This window comes from Martes martes, assembly GCF_963455335.1.
Source record: "Martes martes genome assembly, chromosome: 14".
Taxonomy (NCBI): domain Eukaryota; kingdom Metazoa; phylum Chordata; class Mammalia; order Carnivora; family Mustelidae; genus Martes; species Martes martes.
In genome coordinates, this window is record NC_137902.1 from 34,736,246 (window position 1) to 34,762,391 (window position 26,146).

General features: G+C 36.1%; 1 protein-coding gene across 1 annotated transcript in view; it reads right to left on the bottom strand.

Moving 5' to 3' along the window:
- The window catches only part of BTAF1 (B-TFIID TATA-box binding protein associated factor 1), a 97,474-nt gene that overhangs the window by 19,141 nt on the left and 52,187 nt on the right, over positions 1-26,146 (bottom strand). The window contains exons 15-25 of the mRNA XM_080823317.1: positions 21,722-21,826; positions 20,287-20,436; positions 19,860-20,002; positions 19,436-19,610; positions 17,743-17,946; positions 11,067-11,493; positions 9,767-9,957; positions 7,981-8,134; positions 7,793-7,902; positions 6,134-6,335; positions 4,974-5,122 (exon numbers count right to left, since the gene is read on the bottom strand). Coding sequence (XP_080679443.1) covers positions 4,974-5,122; positions 6,134-6,335; positions 7,793-7,902; positions 7,981-8,134; positions 9,767-9,957; positions 11,067-11,493; positions 17,743-17,946; positions 19,436-19,610; positions 19,860-20,002; positions 20,287-20,436; positions 21,722-21,826 — 2,010 coding nt within the window. The remainder of the gene's footprint in view (positions 1-4,973; positions 5,123-6,133; positions 6,336-7,792; positions 7,903-7,980; positions 8,135-9,766; positions 9,958-11,066; positions 11,494-17,742; positions 17,947-19,435; positions 19,611-19,859; positions 20,003-20,286; positions 20,437-21,721; positions 21,827-26,146) is intronic.

Below are 26,146 nucleotides of genomic sequence, written 5' to 3' on the forward strand. Positions count from 1 at the left end.
AATACAAGAATCAAACTATCTATTATTAGGGCAAACATATCAAACAATTTCACTCTTCTCACTTATTTTCATTTTATAAAAAAGTTATTTTCATTTAAAAATGCTACTGATGGTAACATCTAATGAGTTTATTAAATGAATTAATAAATCTTTTTTACATTTCTCAGTTTTAATTTCTATTACAGAAAATATAATTAAAGCTCTTTGGGGTCTTTGATTTTAAGAATGTAATGAGATCCTCAGACCAAAAAGTTTGAGAACTACTGCCCTGTGGTGTCTCTAAAGTTAAGAAATGCAAAATCCTGGGGGAGGGGGGTGGAGAAAGAAATGTAAAATTCTGGAAACAAATTCAATTAAAGTCAATTAAAATATATATTCCATTAATATGAGAAACAGTATCAGAGAAAAAAGGTATGTACACTGAGTCTTAAAAATAGCTTCCTTGTTATATTTTTCAAAAGGTTTTAGAATTAACAACTCTATGTAGTAAGACAGAAAAGACACTTTTGCACCTCTCATAGCAATAGCATAATGATAATCATCAAAATGAGCACAGTGCTTCATAAAGAAATAACAAAATTTTCAAACATCTGTCTTCAGGGAATTTTTTTAAATAGGTGACAACCAGCTAGCTATAAGGCCATATAATGAGGTCCATTTCCTAACAACGAAACCCTAAGCCCAAGAGTCATAAATGCTACTCAGTGCCAGGAATCTTTCTTGTGAGAATCATCCTCATTCCAATTCCTGTAAAATCAGCAACAGTTATTAATAGTGCAGGGAATTAAAGCTTTTGTCAAAATCACTGGTTGATATTCCCTGAATCCTTCTCAGTGTGTATTTCAGAAAAGTACACGTTTTTCCTATGAAGATGTAAGAGAGGAAATCAAGATAGAGTAGAACAGAAATATACCTGCATGATATTCTTGTTTCTACTGCTACATCTTCAAACTCAGTAATCTTTTCTTTTGCAGTATCTAATCTGCTAGCCATCCCATCCAGTGTTTTTATTTATATTTTTTCATTAAATAGTTCAATTTGGGGGCACCTGGGTGGCTCAGTGGGTTAAAGCCTCTGCCTTCGGCTCAGGTCATAATCCCAGGGTCCTGGGATCGAGCCCCGCATTGGGCTCTCTGCTCAGTGGGGAGCCTGCTTCCCCGCACCCACCGCCCTGCCTGCCTCTCTGCCTACTTGTGATCTCTGTCTGTCAAATAAATAAATAAAATCTTAAAAAGAAAAAAAGTTCAATTTGGTTTGTCCTTTTATCTTACTTTCTTCATTACATTCATGCTTTCCTCTACTTCTTGAACACACGGGGTATATTTTAATGTCCTTGTCTACTATTTCTATTCTCTGGGTCATTTCAGGGTTTGTTTCTATTAACTGACCTTACTGATAGTTATTGGATATATTTTCATACTTGGTCATTTTCCAGTGGGTGCCAAACATCATTTACGTTCTTGGGTGCTGGATTTTTTGGTTTTAATATCGGAGTTATTTTCTAGGATACAGTTTAAGTTACTTGAAATCATTTAAATCCTCCTTTTAAGGTTTATTTTAAAGCTTTGTTAAGGTAGGTCCAAATAAGCATTTTGCCAAGGGCTCATTTGATCCCACTACACAGGAAATATACTTCTAAAGACTGTCGTTAATGCTCTAAATGGTAGAAGGTCTTCTGATTCAGCTTGATAGAAACACAAACTATTCCTGGCCCTTTGTGAGCTCTGGGAATTGTTCCACCTATGCCTTTCAATCATCCTTTTCTTCTAGTCTCAAACATAAATATGCCCAGATGAATACTCCACCCTGGTGTGGACTTTTGGAGCTTCTTCTCCATGCAGGTACTACTCTTGGGTACTCTGCCTTTCAAATTCTAACTATCTTGTCCTACCTACACTCTGAACTCTTGACCATTCAACTTGGTAATGCTTTTGAGGCTCTGTTTAGGTTTTACTTCCCTATCCTATGGCCCGGAAACTCACTCTAGGCAGCAAGCTAGGACACTTCATTTGTTTTTTGTTTTTTTTTTTTTTTAAAGATTTAATTCATTAATTTGACAGAGAGAGACACAGAGAGAGAAGGAACACTAGCAGGGGGCGTGGGAGAGGGGAAGAGGCTTCCCGCCGAGCAGGAAGCCCAATGTGGGGCTCGATCCCAGGACTCTGGGATCATGACCTGAGCCAAAGGCAGACACTTAACGACTGAGCCACCCAGGCGCCCCACTTCATTTGTTTCTCTTCTCTCATGAATCACTGTCCTCTGTTGCCTATTGTTTAAAACCTAAAAACCACTTTTTTATTCATTTTGTTTAGTCTTCTAGTAAAGAAGGGAAGATAAATTTGGTTGTTCTATTTTCTTTTGAAGATCTTATCTTTAAGTGACCTGTACATCAACATGGGACTTGAACTTACAACTCTAAGATCAAGAGCTGCATGTTCCACCAAATAAGCCTGTCAGGTGCCCCAGTCCCTGTGTTTCAGTCATGGCCAAAAGTAAAATATAGATCACATTCTTTTAATTCTGACATCAAAGAGAATTTTACTAATCTTTTCTCAGTCTCTAAAGATCAAAGTCTCTTTACTTTGCCAATCTGCTACCAAATATTGTTAGTCCCCCCCTTTGAAAAAAAGAAAAGAAAAAAGACTCCTATGCCCAACTGGCTCAGTTGAAGGAATGTGCGACTCTTGATCTCAGTGTTGTAAGTTTAAGCCCCAGGTTCGGTGTGGAGATTACTTAAAAATAAATTCTAAAAAAGACTTTAGCACCTCACAGTGGATTGGGCTCTGTTTTGGGGTATTTCCATTCTAATCCATAAACAGCCATTAAACTGATTTTCCTAATAACTATTAAACTGCTTTCAGCTGTTAGATTAATTTTCCTAAAACACCATTTTCGGCATCTACTCTATTGCTCGAAGAACACATGGTGGTTTCCTATTACTCATTGATTCCAAAGTGACAAAGGGCCATAGGGAACTAACAATTTAGTTTACAAATAGAGGAGGATGCAAGGACGAAGAATTAAAAAATACAAGTAACACCTTGGAAGCAGAAGATGGAAACTATTCTGGAAATGACTTGTGTCTTTCAATACAGTAGCCTAGTATTTTTTTTTTTAAGTATTTATTTACTTGAGAGAGAGAGAGAGAGAGAGAGAACAAGCAGGGTGAAGGGCAGGGGGAGAAGCAGATTCCCTGCTGAGCAGGGAGCCTGATGTGGGGCTCAATCCCAGTACTCTGGGATCATGACCTGAGCTGAAGGCAGACACTTAACTGACTGAGCCACCCCAGGCACCCATAGTCTAGTATTTCTTTTTCTCATAGTAGTTATTTTAATACTTTTTATTGTGGAATAAGCCATATAGAGAAATATATAAATAAATGTACAGTTTTATAAAACAAACAACTTTATAACCATTACCGTGTCAATAAAAATAGCCCTGCCATAATCCTAGAAGATCCCATATGCTCCTTCTCAATGACAACCCACTCTCCTTTCCCCAAGAGGTAATCACTTTATTGACTTTCACGGCAACCTGTTTCTTACTTTTCTTTATGCCTTTATCCCATAAGTATGCATCCCATGTAACTTTACCTATTTTTGAACATCATAAAAACAGAATCTTATGTTAAAGATTAATATTGTTGTTTCTAATTTGTTCATTTTATTGTAGTATCATCACCATTATCATCCAGTTAAACTTATCTACTCCACCGATGATGAACATTTAAGTGGTTTTAGACTACAATAAATAATGCTATGATTAATGTTCTTAAAGATATGTCTTGTTACATGTGTATGAATTTCCCTAGGCTATATATCTAGGATGAATTTGCTGGGTTATTGGGATGGGAATCTTCAAGTTCAGCAGGCATAGGCAAACTTTTTTTTAATACAGGTTTTCCAACTTATGCTTATACTTTGCAGTAGGAATCGAAAATGGTACAGTTACTTTGGAAAACAGTTTGGCAATTTCTCAAAAAGTTGAACATCATATGATCCAGTTATTCCATTTCTAGACATCCGCTCAAAATAAAAGCATATATTCACACAAAGACTTATAAGTAAATGTTCATAGTAGCATTACTTGTAATAGTCAAAAGGTAATAAAAATCCAAAAGTCCAACTGGTGAGTAAACAAAATGTGGTACATCCATACAATGGAATACTATTTGGCCAAAAAGGGAAAGTACTGATACATACTACAACATGGATGAATTGTGTATCTACTGATTTCCTGAACTGTAAAAATCTCATGGGGTGTCTGGGTGGCTCAGATGGTTAAGTGTCTGCCTTTGGCTCAGGTCATGATCTCCAGGTCCTGGGATTGAACCCCTTGTCAGGCTCCCCGCTCAGCGGGGAGTCTGCTTCTCCCTCTCCCTCTGCTTGTGCTCTCTCTGTCTCTGTATCTCTCTCAAATGAATTTTAAAAAAAAATCCCATCAAAATATTTCAAGTAGTTTGGTGGCAGGGTCCTGGTCCTTCCCTTGCTTCAAGCCACTTCTAGTTCCAATACTGGCCACATATTTTATTTCTAGCCCATGAATATACTCCAAAATTCTCCAACCAACCTTCTAGTCTGCTTTCTCCACACTCCCACAGACACTTCATTTGCTTTTTACACCTTCTCTTATCATCTCTCAAATTTACCTTTCATGAAAATGTTGCCACAGAATCTTTACCTTGATGTTAAGGGACACTTAGGAACAATTCTATTTCTAGAATAGCATCAATAAATGATCATTCTTTTAGGAACCATAGTTTTACTTAAAACCATAAACACATAAACACACACACACACGTTTATATATACATGGATATAGAGATATATGTATTTCCATTAAAGTATAAAATTCCTAATGCTTGTACACATATTCACAATGTTTTTAACCTGACATTGTTTTAAAAAAATTACAATTATTACAGATGAAATTATAGAAAACATTAAGTCTATAAACCAAATATTTCAACTTACCTCAAGCGGCATGAGTCTAATTAGTGTTGCAAAGCACTGTGTAGCCATGAATCTTACACTGTCTGTCTGATCACTCATTCTTCCCAACACAGGCACAACTAAAAGGACAATATATGGAACAATACCAACATCCAGTTGTTCCATTACACCTGAGTAAGTTATTAAGGAAATGTCCAAACTGTTCTGAGGTTAATGTTTTCACAAACAAAATATATATTTTGATATATTAAAATATATCAAGACTTTAACTTCTAAAATGGTTCTCCATTTTCTCATCTACATCACAAGGGAACAGACTGTCCCCTGAGATCTATGATTCAATTATAACTGCATTTGTACACTGTTCTCCTTTGTAAGTATTATGTAACTTTCTCTTGATAAAGCCTATAAAATCAGGTTTTTCACCTGAAAGAGGCTGGAGGAAGTTTTAATTAGGTTTTTCTCATAGAGAAATTCTTGTAAGTTACTAGAATTCCAATACCAAAATAAAATGAGTAACACTGCAAGCAAGGGAGCACAATTCAATGTCACTCAAAGATTAATTCCAGATTTCCAACCAAAATCCTAACAGTCATAAACTGGACATAGCAGGGCCCAATAAGTTTAGTGCTCCTGCACTCTTCAGCATTTCTGAACCAGAGTTTCTACTGATTTGCTCTCCATCCACATTTCTTTCAGTAACTTTGAGTTAAAGAATGCCAATGGATGCTGTACCCATAGCAAAAAGCTTGCCTGTGTATTTCTAGTTATTCAGTAGTTAGTCATTTTTCACCCACATAATGAACTTTGAAAACATACTATGTTTATAAAATACAAACTACATACACAGTGTCTGATTAGTACTAATACAAAACTGATTATAAACAATAGATCAGTTACTAGAAATATATTTTATAAAGTAACTAAAATTATTTTTGCCTATTAAAAAAGAACTCTTAAAATAGTAATTCTTCAAACTCTATGAAAATTTTCAAAATAAAATATAAATATATTTGTAATGTAATATAAAGATACTTCAAAATAAAATATAACAGAGTAGTTTTCTTTTTGGAACAAGACAGGTTATTTATGAACATTTAAATGAATTAATGAATTTTACTAGAGTCAACCTTAAGTAAAATGAATACAATTTCTAAAGTTTTAAAAATAAAAAAGGATACATGCAAGTGCTTCAATTGCACCCTCTTGTTTGATATTATCATCAATTGCTCCTAGCCATGGAAGAACCTTCTCCAAAAAAATATTCATTGTTTCCATGGTAGCTATTTTGCTCATGACACCTACACAACGAGCAGCCATGTGCCTCACTGCAGTGCTGGGATACTGAAGGCACGTATAAAGATGGGTCAAATGCTGTACCAACTAAAAACAAAAAGTTTAAGACAATCAGAATATTCATTAGGGGATCTACTGTTTAAAATATAACTACTACAGCCCATACTCAGAGGTTCTTAATATTCTAAATGACTAATCCAAGAATATCTCCAATTACCTCAAACATTATTGTCAAAACATCCCCAATAAAAAATTAATCTAAATCCAAACTAAGGTACTGAAACTCTTTAAACTAAAAGGTACGTCACTTCTCTGTTTCTTTTCTCTTAAGGTATCAGGGTGCACATAAAAGGTACCTGTAAGATTCTCCTGACATTGGAGAAATGACACCACACATCACCAGTCCCTTCCCAATTTGGTAGCTCTGGGTTAGGTTTAGGTACCTATGTTTGTTTGTTTTTTTTTTTCAAGTAAGCTCTATGCCCAATGTGGGGCTTGAACTCATGACCCCAAGATCAAGAGTCACATACTCAACTAACTGAGTCAACCTGGCACCCCTAGATACATACTTTTTACTCACTGGGTTGAGTGATCCTAGTTTGTTCTAGGCACCATCCTTTGGTAGGTATTTCCCACTTCAACTTCCTGGCTTACCACAGGCATTATGATCACAAAAGCATGATATATCTCATTAATAAATAATGTCTGCTGCATGGAATACCAGGATTAATCTTAATGATGAATAGACTAGCCTTACAGCTCAGATGAATGTTAAGCTGATCATAGAAGGGTGAGAGCATACAGATGGATTGTGCCCTTCTCCACTAATGATAAATCAGCAAAATTTAACAAGTACAAAGATATAACTTCATTACTCTATATAATATAAACAGAAAAGGTTTGTTCTTCTTTCTCCTAGATTCATCCCTTTCTGTTAGATATGAATAGGAAATTGGAGCTAGCACACTTAACAGCACTGTAAATTGCAGAGTTCCTACTACAGTTATATGGAAAGAATACTGCTTCCTTCTATGGGAAAACCAGATATTTAATTCTCTAGTCTGTTTTTCTCCTCTGTCACAATTTTTTTAAAAGAAATATTTATTTTAATAGTCAAAAAACACAAACCAGTGCTCTTTGCCACTGAACAGCTTCAACTCAGGTAACTTCCTCTACCTTTACACTTATCTTAGGAAGAAGTTTTATTACCTGTGTTCTTCCTTTCTTGGAGCTGTATTACTAAATATGGCATAAATTAATAGGGCTGTAACTTTCTTTCTGTTTATACCAGGCTTCTGTATCAGAGCCCTGTCCCCACTGCTCCATATTCTAAGCAAAGTGAGTTTTCTAACATTCATGCACCAAATTCTGCCTCAAAGCCCACAAGAAATGTGCTGTCAATAAAGAAGGAATCTAGTTATACCACACAAAAGACAATGCAATTGCTAGGGATGACATCAAAGTTACACATTTTAAGCCTTAAGACTTTTTAATAAAACCACTTGTTTTATTAGAAGAAAATTACACTTGCATTAGTTAGTTACCAAGGGATGAAGCTCAGAATCCATTGAAGCTGCTGCTGTTTCAAAAACTTGCAGAGAATTCACCAGTTCTTGGGCAGGACCATCTCCCTTTTCCAAGAGGGACTTTCCATCTATTAAGATATATTGATTTAAGTGTGTATCACCTTGCAAATAATTTTTTAAAGTCCAACTCAGAAATATGTACACACCAAAATTACTTATGTCGATTGTATTCCTCAATGGACCAACCATAGCATCCCAGAGATGAGGCAACTTCACTGCCATTTCACCACCAAAATGCTTGACTATGGTTGTCAAGGCAAATTCAGCTCCTCTTCGCTGTACCAGGTAAGGCTTCTGGGCCTAAAGTGAAATATTAGTTGATAAGAGAGTTTGAAAAAAAAAGCATAATGGGTTTGAAATTTTATTAAGAGAATTTAAAAGTCACCATCTAAGAACTCATGGTGTTACCATTCACCAATTAAGCAACTATAAACATATTTATCACTATAAATGTCTTTCAATAATTAAATTTACATGGGCATAAAACCCCAAACTAGATTTTTCCATCCAAAGTAAAATACTCCTTTGGAGCTGAAAAATAAGGAGAAGAAGAATATGCAGTTTCTAGAGACAGTCCTAAGTGATCATTTTTTTCCCTGCTCTCTGCCCCAAAGAAACTTACCAGCCAAGGAGAAGATAAGGAGATAAAATAAATTGTCCTTATATTTATATTCACTTAAAGGATATAATAAAAGCATCTGTTGAATCTAATAATAAGATTAGTAAGCTCTTACTTGGCAATAATTTCATCCTAATACAAAAAAACCGTCCCCTCCAGAAAGATGTATATATTTTTACAATTATTTTTTAAGGAAGAACTATATAAACCATAGAGATATAAATACCAAAATCACAGTAAATTTTTTAATTAAAATTATTATGGTAAGAATAGAGTCAGTGAAAAAGATATATACAGAATATTTTGAAAGAAACACAGGTAAGAAGGTAAGATTTTTTATTTAAAAAAGAAACCTAGGACGCCTGGGTGGCTCAGTGGGTTAAGCCTCTGCTTTCAGCTCGTGAGTCATGATCTCAGGATCCTGGGATCGAGGCCTGCGTCGGGCTCTCTCTCTCTGCCTGCCTCTCTGCCTACTTGTGATCTCTCTCTCTCTGTCAAATAAATAAATAAAATCTTTAAAAAAAATAAAAAGAAACCTAAAATATATTTTACAGAAATACATTAGACACATGTCTTTTAGCATTGGTAGTTTATTGCAGAACTAAGGTTTTTTGTTGTTGCTGTTAAAGATTTTATTTGACACAGAGAGAGCACAAGAAGGGGAGTAGCAGGCAGAAGTAGAGGGAGAAGCAGGCTCTTCACAGAGCAGGAGGGGCCCGATGTGGGACTCGATCCCAGGATCCTGGGATCATGACCCGAGCCGAAAGCAGTCACTTAACCAGCTGAGGCACCCAGGTGCCCTGAACTAAGTTTCTTTGTCATGCCAACCAAAGGAGATACCTAGAGCATCATTCTACCATTAATACTGTGACTATAAACATTTCAAAAACCACTTTTTAATTGTCCTTAAAGAAGACTGTGCTGTAAACAAGTATACCAATGAAACAGAAAAGAAAGCCCAATAGATACTCACATATATGAAGCATGATATATAACAGAGGTGCCATTATAAACCATGCAGGAAAGGATTCAACAGTGGGATAACTAGCTGTTCATATGGAAAAATAAATTTAGATCCCTCATATCACACATATAATAAATTGCAGGCTAAAAGTCAAGCAGGTGATAATTATCTGGCACTTAGAAGTTTGCAGTCTTTCTGGATCATGTTGTGGAGTTACTACAAAAGGTTAATTCCAGTTCTATCACTTAAAAATATAATAATGGATGCTCATATGACAATTTAGCTCTCAACCTATAAGATACCTGTTTAAAAATCAGAGTAGTCAGAAAAACCCAAAACAACTATTTACCTCATCAAGTTCAACAAGGATATTTCCACTACTTCCCGCAGGAAGATCTGCTATTTGAGCTTTTACTGCTTTGGGGGTAGGACCTCGCCTACTTGTGATAGCAAAAGCAGCTTTCTGGTGCCTGTAGAGTGTAATTATACCTCTGTGTTTGGTGACTGTATGGTGCATCCCATCTTTTTCAGAGTTGGATCCTAAAAGGAAAAAAATTAAATAACTTTTTAAGCATAATATAGGTGACCAAATGCTTCCTGCTCCAAAAGAGATAAAACATATTTTTAAAACTATGTCTTTAAACCTCAATTTTTATAAGCCAATGACATTTTCTTTAGTCAATGAGACAGTAACAAGAGTCAATAATTTACAACATTAAGTTAAATGTTTTGATATTTGCATAGGACCATACTTAATATAAAATTGTAGAATCATGTTAATAAGAAATATGACATGCAAGAATGGTTTTGAGCCTTCAGTTAAAGTATATTAATTTTTAAAAAATAAATGACTGCTTCTAGGCATAAAAAGAAACAAAAAACATTGCAAGCAAGTTCTAAAGAAATGTCCATGGTCACCATAAATTCAGAAACATTGACCACTGTGCAAAATATTACTGGCTCAAATAATACTAGGGGTTGGTGTGGGGAGGGGAGGGAGATTGTTACCCTATTATAGTTTTAAGATGAGGATATTCAAAATGCCACCCTCTCTTCCAGTTTGTTCACATTTTGTTATGACCTACACTGCGCCAAAGTTGTAAATCTACAAAATCTTATAAACAAACAAAAAATAAATCACATAGGATTAAGGCATGTAAAAAAACATTGGTCCTTGATACTAGCCTGCAAAGAGCAATTCTTGCTTTCCAGATGAAATCAGAATGGCTACACATTTTTCCCCCCAGAATGGCTACACATTATTTGCTAAAGGTAACAGAGTTCACTTATAAGACATGCACTAAATTAGAGAAACCAGAGTTTTATAGGAAGAAATTTTTATTCAACATTTGATACAATTACGTTTTCTAGTCCCATAAACAGTAAACCCTTATAATAATGGTCTGGAAAGAGAGGGTAGGGTTAAACCTATCTCACAGATTTCAGTCATATGAAATATCAAGTCTTTTAGGTCTTCTAGCAGTTTGAGTTTAGAGTAGTTTGAGTTTAGAGGGTTGTTATTTGATTACCAATATATGCAAAATGGGAAAAAACTCCAACATAAACTGGATTTGTGCTTAATGATACCTATAGTAAATGAAAACAAATTTAAATGGTTCTCTACCCCAAATGTAGGTTTAGATATATACCTTTAGAATTGTCCTGGCCACTTTGTGTTGGTACTGGACATGTGACACAAGGAGTTAGATATGGGTCCACACAAAGTGAGCTACAAAGGTTTTTAATAATTTTTGAATTGGGACAGGGTGTCCTTGTTGTACACTGCTGAAGTAGTTTTGCTATGCACTGAGCGGCATAGTTTTGTACTAGTGTATTCTCTTCTTTTTTAATTGTCTCCATTAATGGCTTTATGACAGGATTTAATTTCTCTGGAAGCTGCTGCAAACTCACAACTGCACATGCAGCAAAAGTATGCACTCTCAACTGCAGCACTTGCCACTCCTGGTTGGTCTCTGTAACTGTCATTTGGACCTGCTGTCGTTTACTATCTAACTGCTGTAACACTTGAGGATTTAAATCAAAAGATGATGTGACTTCATTAAAAACAGCAGTGACCTATTAAAAAAAGAGAAATTAAAAATCATTAATGACATCAATCCCAAATAGTCTATAAACTAAAGGGCAACAGCAAGCTTTGTTTCAATTTTAAGTTCCACAGTATCCAGTATTATTTTAGTATTCAGTAAACTAAATCTCCCAAGTTTAGGGGCTCCTGGGTGGCTCAGTGGGTTAAGCTTCTGCCTTCGGCTCAGGTCATGATCTCAGGGTCCTGGGATTGAGCCCCACATCCCGCTCTCTGCTCAGCGGGGAGCCTGCTTCCCCCTCTATCTCTGCCTGCCTCTCTGCCTACTTGTGATCTCTGTCAAATAAATAAATAAAATCTTTAAAAAAATAAATAAATAAAAATAAAAAACTTTTGGGCCAGCTATGGGTAAGTGGCTAAGTGTTGTTAACTGCATTATTTTCATCCTTTCTTTGACCTCCCTTCTCGTGAAAATGCCGGGGGCTTGGGGGAATACATAAAAAAAGGGAAAGAAACTAGTGCAACAGTCACGAATGTTTTACTCACCAAGAGTTGCCTAAAGCTATAACCCTGTGATATCAGACTACTTTACAAGCCACATTAAATGACTGTTCAATACATCTTTAACAATTCTGAGATATACTTTACATATAATACATCCACTTAACGTGTATAATTCAATGATTTTTATTCTACTCAGAGTTGCACATCACAATTTTAGAACATTTTCATCATCCCCAGTATAAAATTCATACCTATTAGCAAACATTCCTCATTTCTTTCCAGCCCTATGCAACCACTTATATATTTTCTATCTTTATAGATTTGCCTATTCTGGACATTTCATATGAATGGACTAATACAGTGTGTGAATCTCTTGTGACTGGTTTCTTTCATTTAGTATGCTTTCAAGGTTTGTCAGTGTTGTAGAGATGAATGTGATATTTAGTTTTTTATAGTTTTTTTTTTAAAGATTTTATTTATTTGTCAGAGTGAGAGACAGAGTGAGTGCACAAGCAGGGGAGTGTCCAGCAGAGGAAGCAGGCTCCCTGCTGAGCAAGGAGCCCAACGTGGGACTCGATCCCAGGATCCTGGGATCATGACCTAAGGCAAAGGCAGACGCTTAACCAAATGAGCCACCCAGGCATCCTGATTGTGGTATTTCTTTCCCTTTTCTTGCCAAATAATATCCCACACTATATTGTATTTATCCATTCATTAGATGAAAAACATTTCCACCCCTTAGCTATTATATTGAATAATGATTCTATGAAGATTCATGTACAAGTTTTTGTGTGAGCATGTTTTTAAATTAACATCTAAAGACTGTGTAACGGCTTACATAACAAAAATAGTCTTCTTGTTTGATAGGTAACTGTAATCTTACAGAGGCTCTATAAATAGATCCAGTCTGATAAATATTAGAGAAGCCTGTAACATTGAAGAATTTTTTTTAATGGAGAACCTAATTTTTCAGACTTATAAATAATTTTATTATGGGCAAGACTGATAATACTGTCCTCTTATTATGAAAAACAAAACAGGCACACCATTAAGATCTCCTTTTATGCTTATAAAATACAAAACTCTTTAAGTTGAGCTATATCTGCTTGACCTAGTCCATTTGCTCACTACAAAGAAACACAATCAATATAGCTTATACTTTCTACTTCATTTTATTTATTTGTGTTCTAAGATTTATCGGAAACAAGATTTCACTGCTTAAAGTTTGAAAACGCTGTCCTAAATATACTATGCTTCTGTCAATTTTCAATGATTCTAAGCTAAGGAAAAGCTTTCCAATAATCCCAAATTCATTAATTCATTCACTCATTCAACAAGTATCTACTGAAAAATACTAAAAGATGAGTAAGATCCAATGTCTTCATATACTCAAAAAATGTAGAGACTAGTAAGGGAAAAGATGTATAAGTAAAGAGAATGCAACATATAACCGAGGTAAGTGCAAGTTACTGTGGGACACATGGGTTGCTTAACTTTTCTCAGAGGATAAGATTAGTGGAGGCTTGCAAGATGAAGTCAGCACTTGTGATTTTTATTTTTCTTGAAGATTTTAAGTATTTATTTGAGAGGGAGAGAGGGTGCAAGCACAAGCAGGGGGAGGGGGCAGAAGGAGAGGAAAAAGTAGCTCGAGTCCAAACTTGAGCAGAAACCAAGAGCTGGATGCTCAACCAAGTGAGCCACTCAGGTGGCCTCTTGTGATACAGTTCTTAAAGGATGGGTTAAGTCCAGAGTTGTAAGGACATCTTGGCAAATAGAGTGAGGTGGTGAGTGCAAAGTGAGGCACTGTTCAGGGAACTGAGAACAGCTAGTCATGGCCTGAGTATAGGGTGCAGACGGAAGAATGTTAAAGAGATGAACCTAGGATAAACACAGAGAGGGTTGAGGGCAGGGAATTCCTGACAAATGAAACAGGAGCTCAGACTCAGAAGTGAGAATGAGTGAGGCACAGGAGGTGAGTGAGCATGGTACACTTCTGTAAGAAAAACGTTAACTATACTAAAAGGGCGAAAGTTTGAGAAATAATGAAAAGAGATGAGGAATTTAGAGAAGGTGTGAAAAGAAAGAAAAAAACTAAAAATCAAGGAAAACAAAAATAATGTTTTTAAGCAGGGGAGGGATGCCTTCAGATTAGAACTAAAGGACTTTACAAGTCTGGCACAACAGGGGAGATGAAATGGACCAGAGATCACAGGGAGCTTTAGAGATGACTCAGGACCTAGTCATAAAAGTAGTAAAGTCCCCAGGTTGTGGCAATCAAATCAGAGAAAAGATAAACATGAGGCTTTCTGAAAGGAAACGGTAGCAAGATTTGCAACTGGAAAGGGCATTTTACTGTTAAAAAAAAAATCCAGTTTTGGGGCACCTGGGTGGCTCAGTCATTAAGTTATCTGCCTTCGGCTCAGGTCATGATCCCAGGATCCTGGGATGGAGCCCCACATCGGGCTCCCTTCAGGAAGCCTGCTTCTCCCTCTCCCACTCCCCCTGTTTGTGTTCCCTCTCTCGCTGTTTCTATGTCAAATAAATAAATAAAATCTTAAAAAAAAAAATTCAGTTTTAGTTATGTTAAGCTGAAGCGACAGTGAGCTATCCAACTAAAAATCCCTAACAGAAGAACTTCAAGAGATCAAGAGAAGATAGCATAGTACAAGGGTAAGAACTAAATTTTGAGAATGGTGACAAAGAAACATCTTAGGGAAATGCTTGTATTTGACAGGTAAGAGAAAAATAGGGAGTCAATGAAAAGATTAATGAAGTAATGGCTCTAAGCCAAGACTAAGACTAACATCTTAAAATTGCCCTTCTGGAAAAAAAAAAAAAAAAGTGAAATAATATAAAATTGCCCTTCCTGGTCAGGGAGGTGGGTGAAGTAAGTGATGGAGATTAAGGAGTTCACTTGTGATGAACTCCGGGTGATGTACAGAATTGTTGAATCATGGGGCGCCTGGGTGGCTCAGTTGTTAAGCATCTGCCTTTGGCTCAGGTCATGATCCCAGGGTCTTGGGATCAAGCCCTGCATCAGGCTCCCTGATTGGCAGAAGTCTACTTCTCCCTCTCCTACTCCCCCTGCTTGTGTTCCCTCTCTCATCGTCTCTCAAATAAAATCTTTACCAAAAAAAAAAAAAAAAAAAAAATGCTGAATCACTATATTGTAAACCCAAAACTAATGTAACACTGTGTTAACTAACTGAAATTAAAATAAAAACTTTTTTTAAGTGAGCCAAGACTAGTATTTTTATTTACCAGTACTTTTAGGTCAGATATAATTTATATAGAATGATTTGCACATAATTTACAGAAAACAAAAGTGTAAAGTTTGTTGATACACCCATGTAACTAACACTCTCATCAAAATACAGAACATTTTAATTCCCCAGAAAGTCCTGCGTCTTTTTAGTCAACACCTTTCCCCACCTGATTAAGAACCGACCAGTTTCCCAATTTCTATCTCTATAGGTTAATTTTGCCTTTGTAGAACATCATATAAATGGAATCTTATAGTATGTACTCTTGTATGCAGGCATAAAATAAAAACTTTAAAGTAAAATAAATAGCCCTTCCCTCAATACTTTCTTTCTGAAATTCTGATGTGCCAGGTCAAAACCATGGACTAATTAGGCTGATGAAACAGTAGTTTCACTGAAGAGTAAGGTTTGAATAAGAAAAGAGTGAAAAGTGAAAAGCTTGAAGAACGGGTCATCTGATAGATTTACTTTAATTTAAATATTTATTTATTTATTTATTTTAAATTTTAAAGAGAGAGAGAGCTAGCCTGTGCTCGAGTAGGAGGAGGGACAGAAGGAGAGGGGGAAGCAAACTCGGGCTGAGCACAGAGACCAAAGTGGGGCTGGGTCCCATGACCCCAAGATCATGACCTTAGCTGAAATCAAGAGCTGGACACTTAATCAACTGAGACACCCAGGTGCCTCTGATAGCTTTAAAAAGAAAACATTTCCATACAAAAGCAAGCAAGCAAACAAAAAACCACACACAAAAACCACCAAAAACCAAGTGGGACTATATCAAAACTAAAAAGCAGGGGCGCCAGGATGGTTCAGTCAGTTAAATGTATGCCTTTGGCTCAGGTCGTGATACTAGCGTCCTAGGACAGACTGCCCACCCTCGGCCACCTGGGTGCCCCCCTCCCTCCCCGCAGCCTCAGCAGGGAGTCTGCTTCTCCCTCTGCTCCTCCCCCCAACTCATGCTCACTCTCTCTCTCTCTCACTCTGTCTCAAATAAAATCTTTTAAAAAGGCAGGGCAGGAGGAGGCCTGCCAGGGTAGCTCAATCAGTTGATCATCAGCCTTCCACTCGAGTCATGATTGCAGAGTCCTGGGATTGAGCCTAATGTCGGGCTCCCTGCTCATTGGGGAGTCTGCTTCTCCCTCTCCCTCTGCCCCTCCCCCTGCTCCTTCTTTCTCTCTCTCTCTCTCTCCCTCCCTAATAAATAAATAAAACTTGTAGAAAATAAATTAAAAATTCAATGTGCATTTCACACTAAAAACATTAATTCAATATGGATGACAAATCTGAATATAAAAGCTAATACTGCAAAACTTCAGAAGAAAAATGTAGGTGAATACCTTCACAACTTGGAGATAAGAAAAGGCAATAAAAAACAATGAATCACCAATACACATAACAACATGGATGAATTTTAAAAACATTATGCTGAAAAAAACCCTTATACCAAACAGCACAGAGTGTATGATTCCAATTATATGAAATTCTAGAATCAGCAAAAGTAATCTATGGTGGAGGAAAAATCAGAACAATGGTCACTTGAGAGCAGAGATAGGCAGGAATTGAAGTGTGTATATCTGTAACTTGATAGGGGTTTGGGTTTCATAAGTATACCCATCTGTTGAAATTCATCAAATAGTTTAAGATTTGTGTACTTCATAGTAAATAAACTTTACCTCACAATAGAGCAAAAAACAAACAGTGAATTTTAGTTCATGATATATATACATGCTGAAGTATACCAATATCTGCAACTTACTTAGAAATGCATCAAAAAAATAAGGTGGACTGATGGCTGGGTAAGTAAATAGCTGCATATATATGTGATAAAGCAAATTTAGTAAAATGTTAACTATGCAATCTAGTTGGTGAGTATATGAATGTTCACTGTGTAATTCTCTTCTTACCTTTTCTTTATGTTGGAGTATTTTTACTGTAAGTTGAGAGAGGTGAGGAGAAACACTCAGGAACTTATACAGAAGCAGTCTTTTCTATACTACGACAGTTTTAGTTTTGTTTTTTAAGGTTTTTATTTATTTGAGAGAGAAAGAGCCCATGCACAAGCAAAGGGTGGACATAGGAGGAGGGAGAGGGAAAGAATCAAGCAGTCTACATGCTGAGTGCAGAGCCTGATGCAGGGCTGACCTCAGGACCTTGAGATCATGACCTGAGCCGAAACCAAGAATTGGACTCTTAACCGACTGAGCCACTTAGGCACCCCTCTACTCCGCCAGTTTTAAGCAAAACTGAGAAATGACCCAAAAGTGGAACAGCTTTCTCTGATACAGATATGCTGGTTTGTCAGAATCTGAGATTTAAAGAAAATTCCTTCCCCACCCCAAAGTTCAAAAAAAGTCAATACAATGAAATAACTTTTCTACAGGGTATGGATGGCAGGCTATTAGGCCACGGACAGATTCAACCAATTAGTGTTTCTGCGGTTAGCTCACATGACAAATTTCTAATCTTTATTTCATGCTCAATCTAAAATTAAGAAAGTCATTTTTTTTTACTCACCAGGTCATTAGCTTGATCTATTGTAAAAACACTGTTGTTTACTCTATTACCAACTTCAATATGTGCATCAGCTAATGATGAAATAAGCTGTTTACATTCATTCTGCATTCGCGTGAATGGAACGGCAATTTCATCATAATACAAATGTTCTGAAAGGATATCAAGTAAACGTGGCTGCACAGCTAGAGTAACAGCTTTACACTCCTAAAATATAACAGACAAAAAATATTCAGGGCAAATATATAAACATAACTCTAGAGATATATACATCTTCACTTGCAAACTACAACATTCTAAATTCCTATTCATTCTGAACCTATGTTGTTACCTCCCAGAACAACATCGTTAGTTGCACAGAGAAAAGGTATCACACCCAAACTACTCTAAAATTTTAATATGAATGACTTCAGAACATGCACATGGAACTATTACAATTCCATTACATTTTGCACCTAATTACTCCTACTTTACTCTGAATTTACATGAAGTTTATATAAATATAGCACAGATTTAAAAATCTGTAACTGTAAAAAGAAATCAGTCAGAAAAGAACACTTAGCATGCACTAAAAATGTTATTTGAAAACTCATTATTAGATTTCTTAACAGCTGAACCCATAGCTTCACATGCCATACTGTAGAAATGGATATATAATTTAAAAGCTACTTACCTGCCCCCAAATTTAACTAACCCTTCCCACTCTCTCTGGTTGTTGCCTGCCCCAACCAGAGGGGGAATGGCCTCAGTGGTGAGCCAAGAGGGGTTCTGTGGGATCTGGGTGATCAGCCTGGGCTTCACAGAGTAAGTCCAGAGAAGCTCTGTGAGGGTCCAGAAACCGAACTGTCAACACTTGCTGCTGAGTCTGAGAGGCACAAAAACACAGCATCACTGCCTCTCCAGCACACCGAGTCCTGCCTAAAAACAGATGAGCCTTGCTTCTTTCCAGAGGCAAAGCTGGGGTCTCAGTTGCAACAGAGCATGGCTCAATTACTTTTAGACATAGCTTATAGCTTTGACAAACTGCTAAGAGGCAGTAACAAGAAACTCTCACAGCAAGTGCAGACAGTTAAATTTCCAGAATTCCAGTTAATGGAATAAACAAAGCCAGCAGGAAGTTTCTTTGATTTACAGATGTCAGTCTTACACAAAATCACACATCTTATTAGAAGTTAAAGGTGTAAAGGGGCTGCAGGAAATGGCTTATTTGAAAACATGAAGATTTTTATTTAAATGTGGAGGTTTTGTTCTTCCTGTGACCCAAAATTCTGCCCTTGCTACTACTCAAAACAAATGGATCTCTATTATTCAAAGCCTCTTATCTTTTATAGTTTTCAGGAACATATGAGATATAAAGGAATGAATGACCAACAGTTTCCAGACTGCTTCCACACTAAACATGTGTTTTTAGGAGGGACATTTCTTAACAGACTGTAGTATCAAGAGCAAACATTCATTACGTATGGTCAGTTAGTAGTCTCAGGTACCAAACTAGGGGTTGTAAGAAAAAAGTCTAAGGTTAAAAGCAAGTGGAAGAGAAACTATGTTTCACATTATAATTTAGAATACTTTTCTATAACTGTTGCATTTTTATACAGAGAATTTTTTTTCTGTTTGTAAAATACAATGAAAATAATCCTAACAGCTAAAGGAAACTGGTTTACTGGTCTTCATTACTTTTGGGGCAAAATCTTACCTTTTGTAAAGCAGCCCATTCACAGATTACCAAAGCAACGCTAATTCTCTGTAAGGCAGATTTGGAGTTCAAATGGAAGAGCAGTAACTGGCCGAGGGATTCAGCTGGTTTAATTTCTTGGGTTACCACATTTACACCTGGATCACAAATACAGCAACAAAGTGCTCCTAACAATCTATGAGGGAGAAAAAAGAAGTTACTACAGAAATTACTTAAAGTTTCCTTTACTGAAGCTATAACTTTCCCCAAAAAACTCCTATTTTATCTTCATAAGAAGATAGAAATCTCATTTCAAACTTCAAGAAAATGAAAACTGTTTTCTTACACTTTTTCTTACTCTGTAACCAGTGTCCTACAGGAAGTACTGAGAAACACATTAAAAGAGTATTTTGGTTAAAAGGCTTCTGAATTTTTGCATACTCACTTGGCTGCCATCATTCTGGCCCGCATAACCACAAAATCTCTAGTGGAGGGGTCTTCCATGATGGTGTCTGCACCTGCAATGTATTCCTGAAGGACTTCTTTCGTTTGGCTTTGGCCTTGGCGAACCTTACCACCTGTTTTTTCCTAAAGAGGGGGAAAAAATAAGTAAAAATTAATAATCAAATTTAATAGGCAATTCTCCTCTGTACACAAAAATTACTCTCATTTGTTCTCCCAATAAAATACAGTTCTTTTCACAAAATTTTAACACATTAAAATTATTAGGCATTTGTAAAGGTCCTCACAAAATAATTTCTCTGTACATTAATTAAATCACACTTAATTAAAATAAAGATACAAATTTCTTACATGGTTACCATATTAATTAGAGCTGAACATATAAAGACATTATGTCCCTCTACACTTACCTTGGCTCTGGCTTTTACTTCTAGCAACATATTTAAATCAATAGGTAAATGAGAAGGCTGCATCATTAAGCAAAGCCAAGCTCCCATCCATGGACAGGCGGCTGCTACCACATACTGAACTGAAGCTTTGCTCAACAGTTCCATCCAAACCTACAGAGTGAAAGAGAAACATGAAAAGTGAAATTTTCCTAGTGAGGGTTAATAAGACCTAATACTTATTTTTAGGGACACTGAATTGCAAAAAAAAAAAAAAAAAAAAAAAAGGAAATAGTACAGAGATGAATTTTAAAAAGTCAATATAAAGGCTCATTTTAAAATATTGCTTGATAGGTCTGTATACTAAAAAACACAAAAGGAAGTTTTAAAGAGAGGAACAGAAAGAATTTCCTTCAATATTTTATGAAAATCTTAAATTTAAAATATAAGATACCCATAACAATAAAAGTTGTCAAAATTCCAGTCATTAAAATCCTCTGCATATATCATAAAGCTTGACACTAATGCAGCCCTATATTCAACACACATGCTTTGGGGGCACCTGAGTAGCTCTGTTGGTTAAGCATCTGCTTTTGGCTCAGGTCATGATCTTGCGGTCCTGGGATGGAGCCCCAGGCTAGGCTCCCTTCTAAGCAGGGAGTCTTCCTCTCCCTCTCCCTCTGCCCCTCCCCCAACTCATGCATGCGCGCACTCTCTCTCAAATAAATAAATATTAAAAAAAAAAAAAGAACAACACACGCGCACACACACTTCAAGACATAACAGTTCCTAATATATAACCTCTGCTAAAGTTAGAGGTGGTAAGATCCTAGTATAAATAAAGAGAACAACTTAAAGTTGTTGATTCATGATCTTAATAAGGTACCTTTCTTGATGCCAAACATAAATGTAACTAAAAATAGACAGAAATAACACCACTGTTAATCCAAGGCTATTAACAATGAGCTGCCTCAGTGACAACAGTTCAAGACTGAATTACAACAGTACCATCTTCCTCCATAAACATTATTAAATATATCAAATTACTCTTCTTTAAAGATTCTAACACATACAACCAATCTTGCTAAGAGGAAAAAATAAATCTAAACCACAAAAATCAGATTCTATATATTACCAATGAATCCCAAAGGATACTTGCAGAATCAATAACCATACAGATGAACAGCAAAATAAGTGATACAGAAAAACAGTTTTTTCTTCATTTTATTTTCTGTATTGAGGCTATCAGAAGAAAGTGCTTAAAACACTTGTCTAGTAGACTTAACTATTATACTCCTTAAGAATCCTATTTCCTTGTCTCATAGATCTCCACACTTTTCAAATGTGTTGATTTCCAATTTTTTAAAATCTCTGACCAACAAGAGTACAGCAATTATGAAAAAACTTAAAAATCTACTAAGTTACTGGGGAAAAGAATACCGATATATTCACTGTGTACCTTGTGAATGAGGTCCAGAATTTCCTGGCTGCTTTCTAAAACACAAAACTGAAAAATGTGTCGCAGCATATCAGGCAGGATAGGTATAAGCCAAGATGAAGAGTTCTGAAAACAAAAACAGCATCAAATCTATAGCATAGATTTCTTAGGTGTTAGCTTATTTGAAGAGCTACAAGTCAAATAATACAAGTGTTACCAAAAAAGATGGTAGGTACAGCTTTATCAAAAGGGTTCTACTGGGTAATATTATTCCAATGGTTATTCCAATGGTCTGGAGAAATTAAGTATCATAAGAATTAGTATTTTTAAAATGCAGATTCTCTAGGAGCACAGCATGAAGTCCACTTAGTAGAAAATACAAGACAAGACTGGGAAAACACCTGAAGGCCAAATTCACTTCACCTGAACAATGTGCAAGCATCTCCTTTTCAACATCGGTGCAAAAAGTAATGCAGCTTTAGCTCACTATTAGTATTATCTTAAAATACTGCAAGGTATAATCTGGCCCATCCAGGGCCAATCTGTATCTTGCAAAACTGAAAGCTGACCCACTTATTTTCACTAATTTTGCACCTGTCTTTCAGGAGACAATTATTGAGGCAGGAGATCTAAGGCTGTTGCTTTGTATTTGTAGGTTTATTTAATTAGATTGGTGGGGGAAGGAACAGGTTACAGTGAAGAGTGTATTACTATTTTTCAGTCCTTTAGAAATTATCCTCCTTCAAATTCCTCTCTCTGGGACTTTTTTAAAAGTTAACAGACTTTTATATGCTACTAACTAGGATTCTACTTATCAAAAATATCCCCCCTAATCTTAGGGAATATCTACAAAGTGCTGATGACCATTTAGCATTAGTCTAGCACAGTGTAAACTAAAATACAGAAAAATTCCTACCACAGTGTGTTTACTTGACCAAGTTTAACTATAATCCGGAACACTATTACTCAAGTCATAAGTGAATTTAAGCTTTACAAGGCTTTTGAAAAAAATTTTTTGGTCTGTGTTAAATAATTAAAAGAGTATTACTAGCACTTCACATTAGTGCTAAATGTAGTCCCCAACATTTTTGTAATGAGCATCAGATGAGGCAGAGGGGCATTTGTGGGAATTACTGAAGAAAATGACTGATGGTTATGGAGTATGACACAGATGGGGTGGTTTCTTCCCAGTTGTTTTATTAAGAATGATGTTTCTTGCTGTATTCGGCCTTCCCGGAACTCAGAATAGAGTAGATAAAAACGGAAATAGAGGACTATCGGACCATTCACTGTTCCAGACAACCAAGGTGAAACTTCCAGCCATCTATACCCCTTCACACTACCCTCCAGCCAATTTCCTTTCACTTCCTCTTTAGTGCCATCATGCACTCTCTTGCTTCCAGAGTTTCACATCCTGTTCCTTCCTGACCCTGTTCTTCACCTGCTACTATGAAAATTCTACTCATTCTTCAGATCTTGGCTTAATCTTCACTTTTAACAGGAAGGGTACCTTCCCTAACCTTCACTCACTTCACTAGGTAGGATCCAACAGCATCATCCACTTCCCCTATCAGGTACTTAACCTCTTTATGTTATTAGAGCTTGTCTAGTTGTCTGTTTTTCTCCTGTCTTGTTTAGTTTCCTGTTTTAAGCTCTACAGAGGGCAGGGACCTTGTTTTTCACTGATCAGTATCCAAAAATTGTAAGCACATAGTAGGCACTAAAATATTTGTTGAATAAATCCATAATTTCTTATAGGAAATGGTCCATGTCAGAGAGTAGTTAGTAATATGTGAAATCTCTCACAACTGTAGTTGGTAATAAATCCCTAATTTGCAAAATTGACAGACAGAGTAAGCTTTTACCAGTACCCTTTTGCTATGCCCCATCTTTTACCTTCCCACAAAAGGGTCAGATGTGGAAAAAAGCAGCAGTCTGATCATCACTCACATGAACAGCTGATTCCTGCCTGTAGGCAAATTCATCATCATTTCTTATCTCCATATCAAATGATTTGGGGTTGCAAGGGAGGAGATTTGGAAAAAAGATACCATAAAGTGATGAATCACACTGAGTTCTTTCATTAATTTGGTCTGAAATCCCATTTTGGCCCAATGCCAAAAGGGGGGAAAAAAAAAACCCACACACACAAAAATGAACCAAGCTCTGTATTTACATAATTTATAATTATGTAATTTATTATATAAATTATTATAATTTATAATTTATAAACCCTGTTCTATTCATTTATCCAACTAATATTTACTACCAATATTTACTAAATATTTAACCTTTGCTCTTGGCTTTGCAAAATCTGGCCAATACCTAATTATGCTAATGTTCTCTAATGCCAATCTTAGTTAAATATGTTCTTTTGGTCTTTCTTTTCCTCTCTACATATGCTTATGAAACATTTCTTACATCCTAGATCCTCAGATTCCAACTTGATCTCATATATATATATTTTTTTCATGCTAAATTTTCATGCTAAAGCATACCTTTCAAACAAGTCAATGTTGTATGTAACTGAAATTTTGGAATGACTCATAAACTGGCTGTGATACAAGTAGAACGGAAAAGTTGACCCAGTCAGGAGAACAAAAGACTGATGTCCAACATATTTTTCTAGATTGAGGAGTCAAGTTCTAGCTACAACACTTATTGGTAACAATGCTAGTTACCCTGATATTCCAGTAAAGTAGTTCACTGATAGACATACAGACTCATAGATATACTCTTTATGTATAAACACAGTCATAGGCTAAAGAGACAATACAGAAAGGAAAAATCAAGTGGTAAAGTCCCTCACTTTGATTGCCAAACTGCCAGTTTAACAAAAAAACGTTACACCTTGATTTTATGCCCTAATTTGGTTTGCCTAAAAGTTCTTATTTAATGCTCCCTAAGAAGCCAGGCTTGCCAATACTTTCACATGTTAACATCACAGATGCTATGGTATTAACTGTCATTTTATTTAAGGATATTTTAGAGATGTACATGCCTACATACATACTCAGCATGGGATAAATTTTAAGATTAAGGACATTTTTGTTATAAAATCTTCCGGTTTCATAAAGCAAAACAAAACAAAAAAATTCCTGAAGATAATCAGAATACTTTCAAGGAAATAAAGGCATCAGTCTTTAAGGGGTATTGTTGTACTGAGGTAGAGCCAGGTTTAGCCTCAACATTGCAGTTATTGAGAGGAAAGCGTTGAGAAGTTAGAAAATGAAACCAGAATAGAACTACCAGTAATTTAAAGATGGGTTCATTTTTTTCACTTTGTACTTAAGATGACTTCATATACAAAAGTGAAAAAGCAATTCAATAGACACTTAATCCATTTTGTCTCCAGGTAAAATTTAAAACTGAAAGTCAGCCAGAACTGGACCTGAGTCTGAGCCAAATAACTTACTGTGAGTTGTGTAGGTACACAAACTAGTGGAAGTTTAATTTTTGGTCATCAGTTCCCTCATCTGCAATACAGGAATGGCAGTAGCCACCCATGTTACATGCTTACCAGGGTTCACAGCATAAATTAAGCCCTCAATAGTAACTTGGATTATTATTATTATTATTATTATTATTATTAATTAAATATCATTCATTTATATATGAGGTATAAGAATGATATTTAAATCCAAACTGTTCAGGAAAGAATTCCCAGAATCGGAAGTGTTAATTATTGTTCTTACAATGTACTATTATTTATATTTTTATAGCATTAATATCTTAAAGCACTTTCATGTATATTCTCTTACTTAGCCCATATAACTCTGAGAAAGACTGGATGGAGATTATCGCCAGAAGGGTTAAAATACTTGACCAAGGTCATAAATTTAACAAACAGTAGAGCCGAGGTTAAAACCCAGATTCTTTACTTAGTTAAGCGATCTTTTCATTACACCACTAAAGAAACAATAGTGATAGAAAGCAGCTCAGAATAAGTAAGGCAAGTTAAAGAAAAAACAGATTTTTATCACCACAGGTCTGTCATTTCTCATCCAAATTCTCTGGGGCCAAGTATGTTTTGAAATTCAGAATTTTTCTAATTTTAAAATAATGAAGTTGTATGTGCTGCATGCTATATAATATCCTCAACAGGGTCTGAGGTAGCACCCAAATAAAGTATGTTAATATTTCTGAAGCAAAATTTGTGAATGGGCACATTTAGTAGGATAAAGACCTATGAACAGTCTCTCTTCAGAATGAACACGTTTTTCCACCAAATAAGTAGTTTTGTAAGTTGATCCACCTTACAAAAAATCTTTGGATTTCAAAACTGCAAATAAGAGACTGAACTTGTATTACAAGATAGTTTGCAGATAGCTATGAAGCAATCAACAGTAACCACGAGGAGGGGTGCCTGGGTGGCTAAAACCGTCTGCCTTCATGATCTCAAGGTCCTGCGACTGAGCTCCATGTCTGGCTCCTTGCTCATGGGGG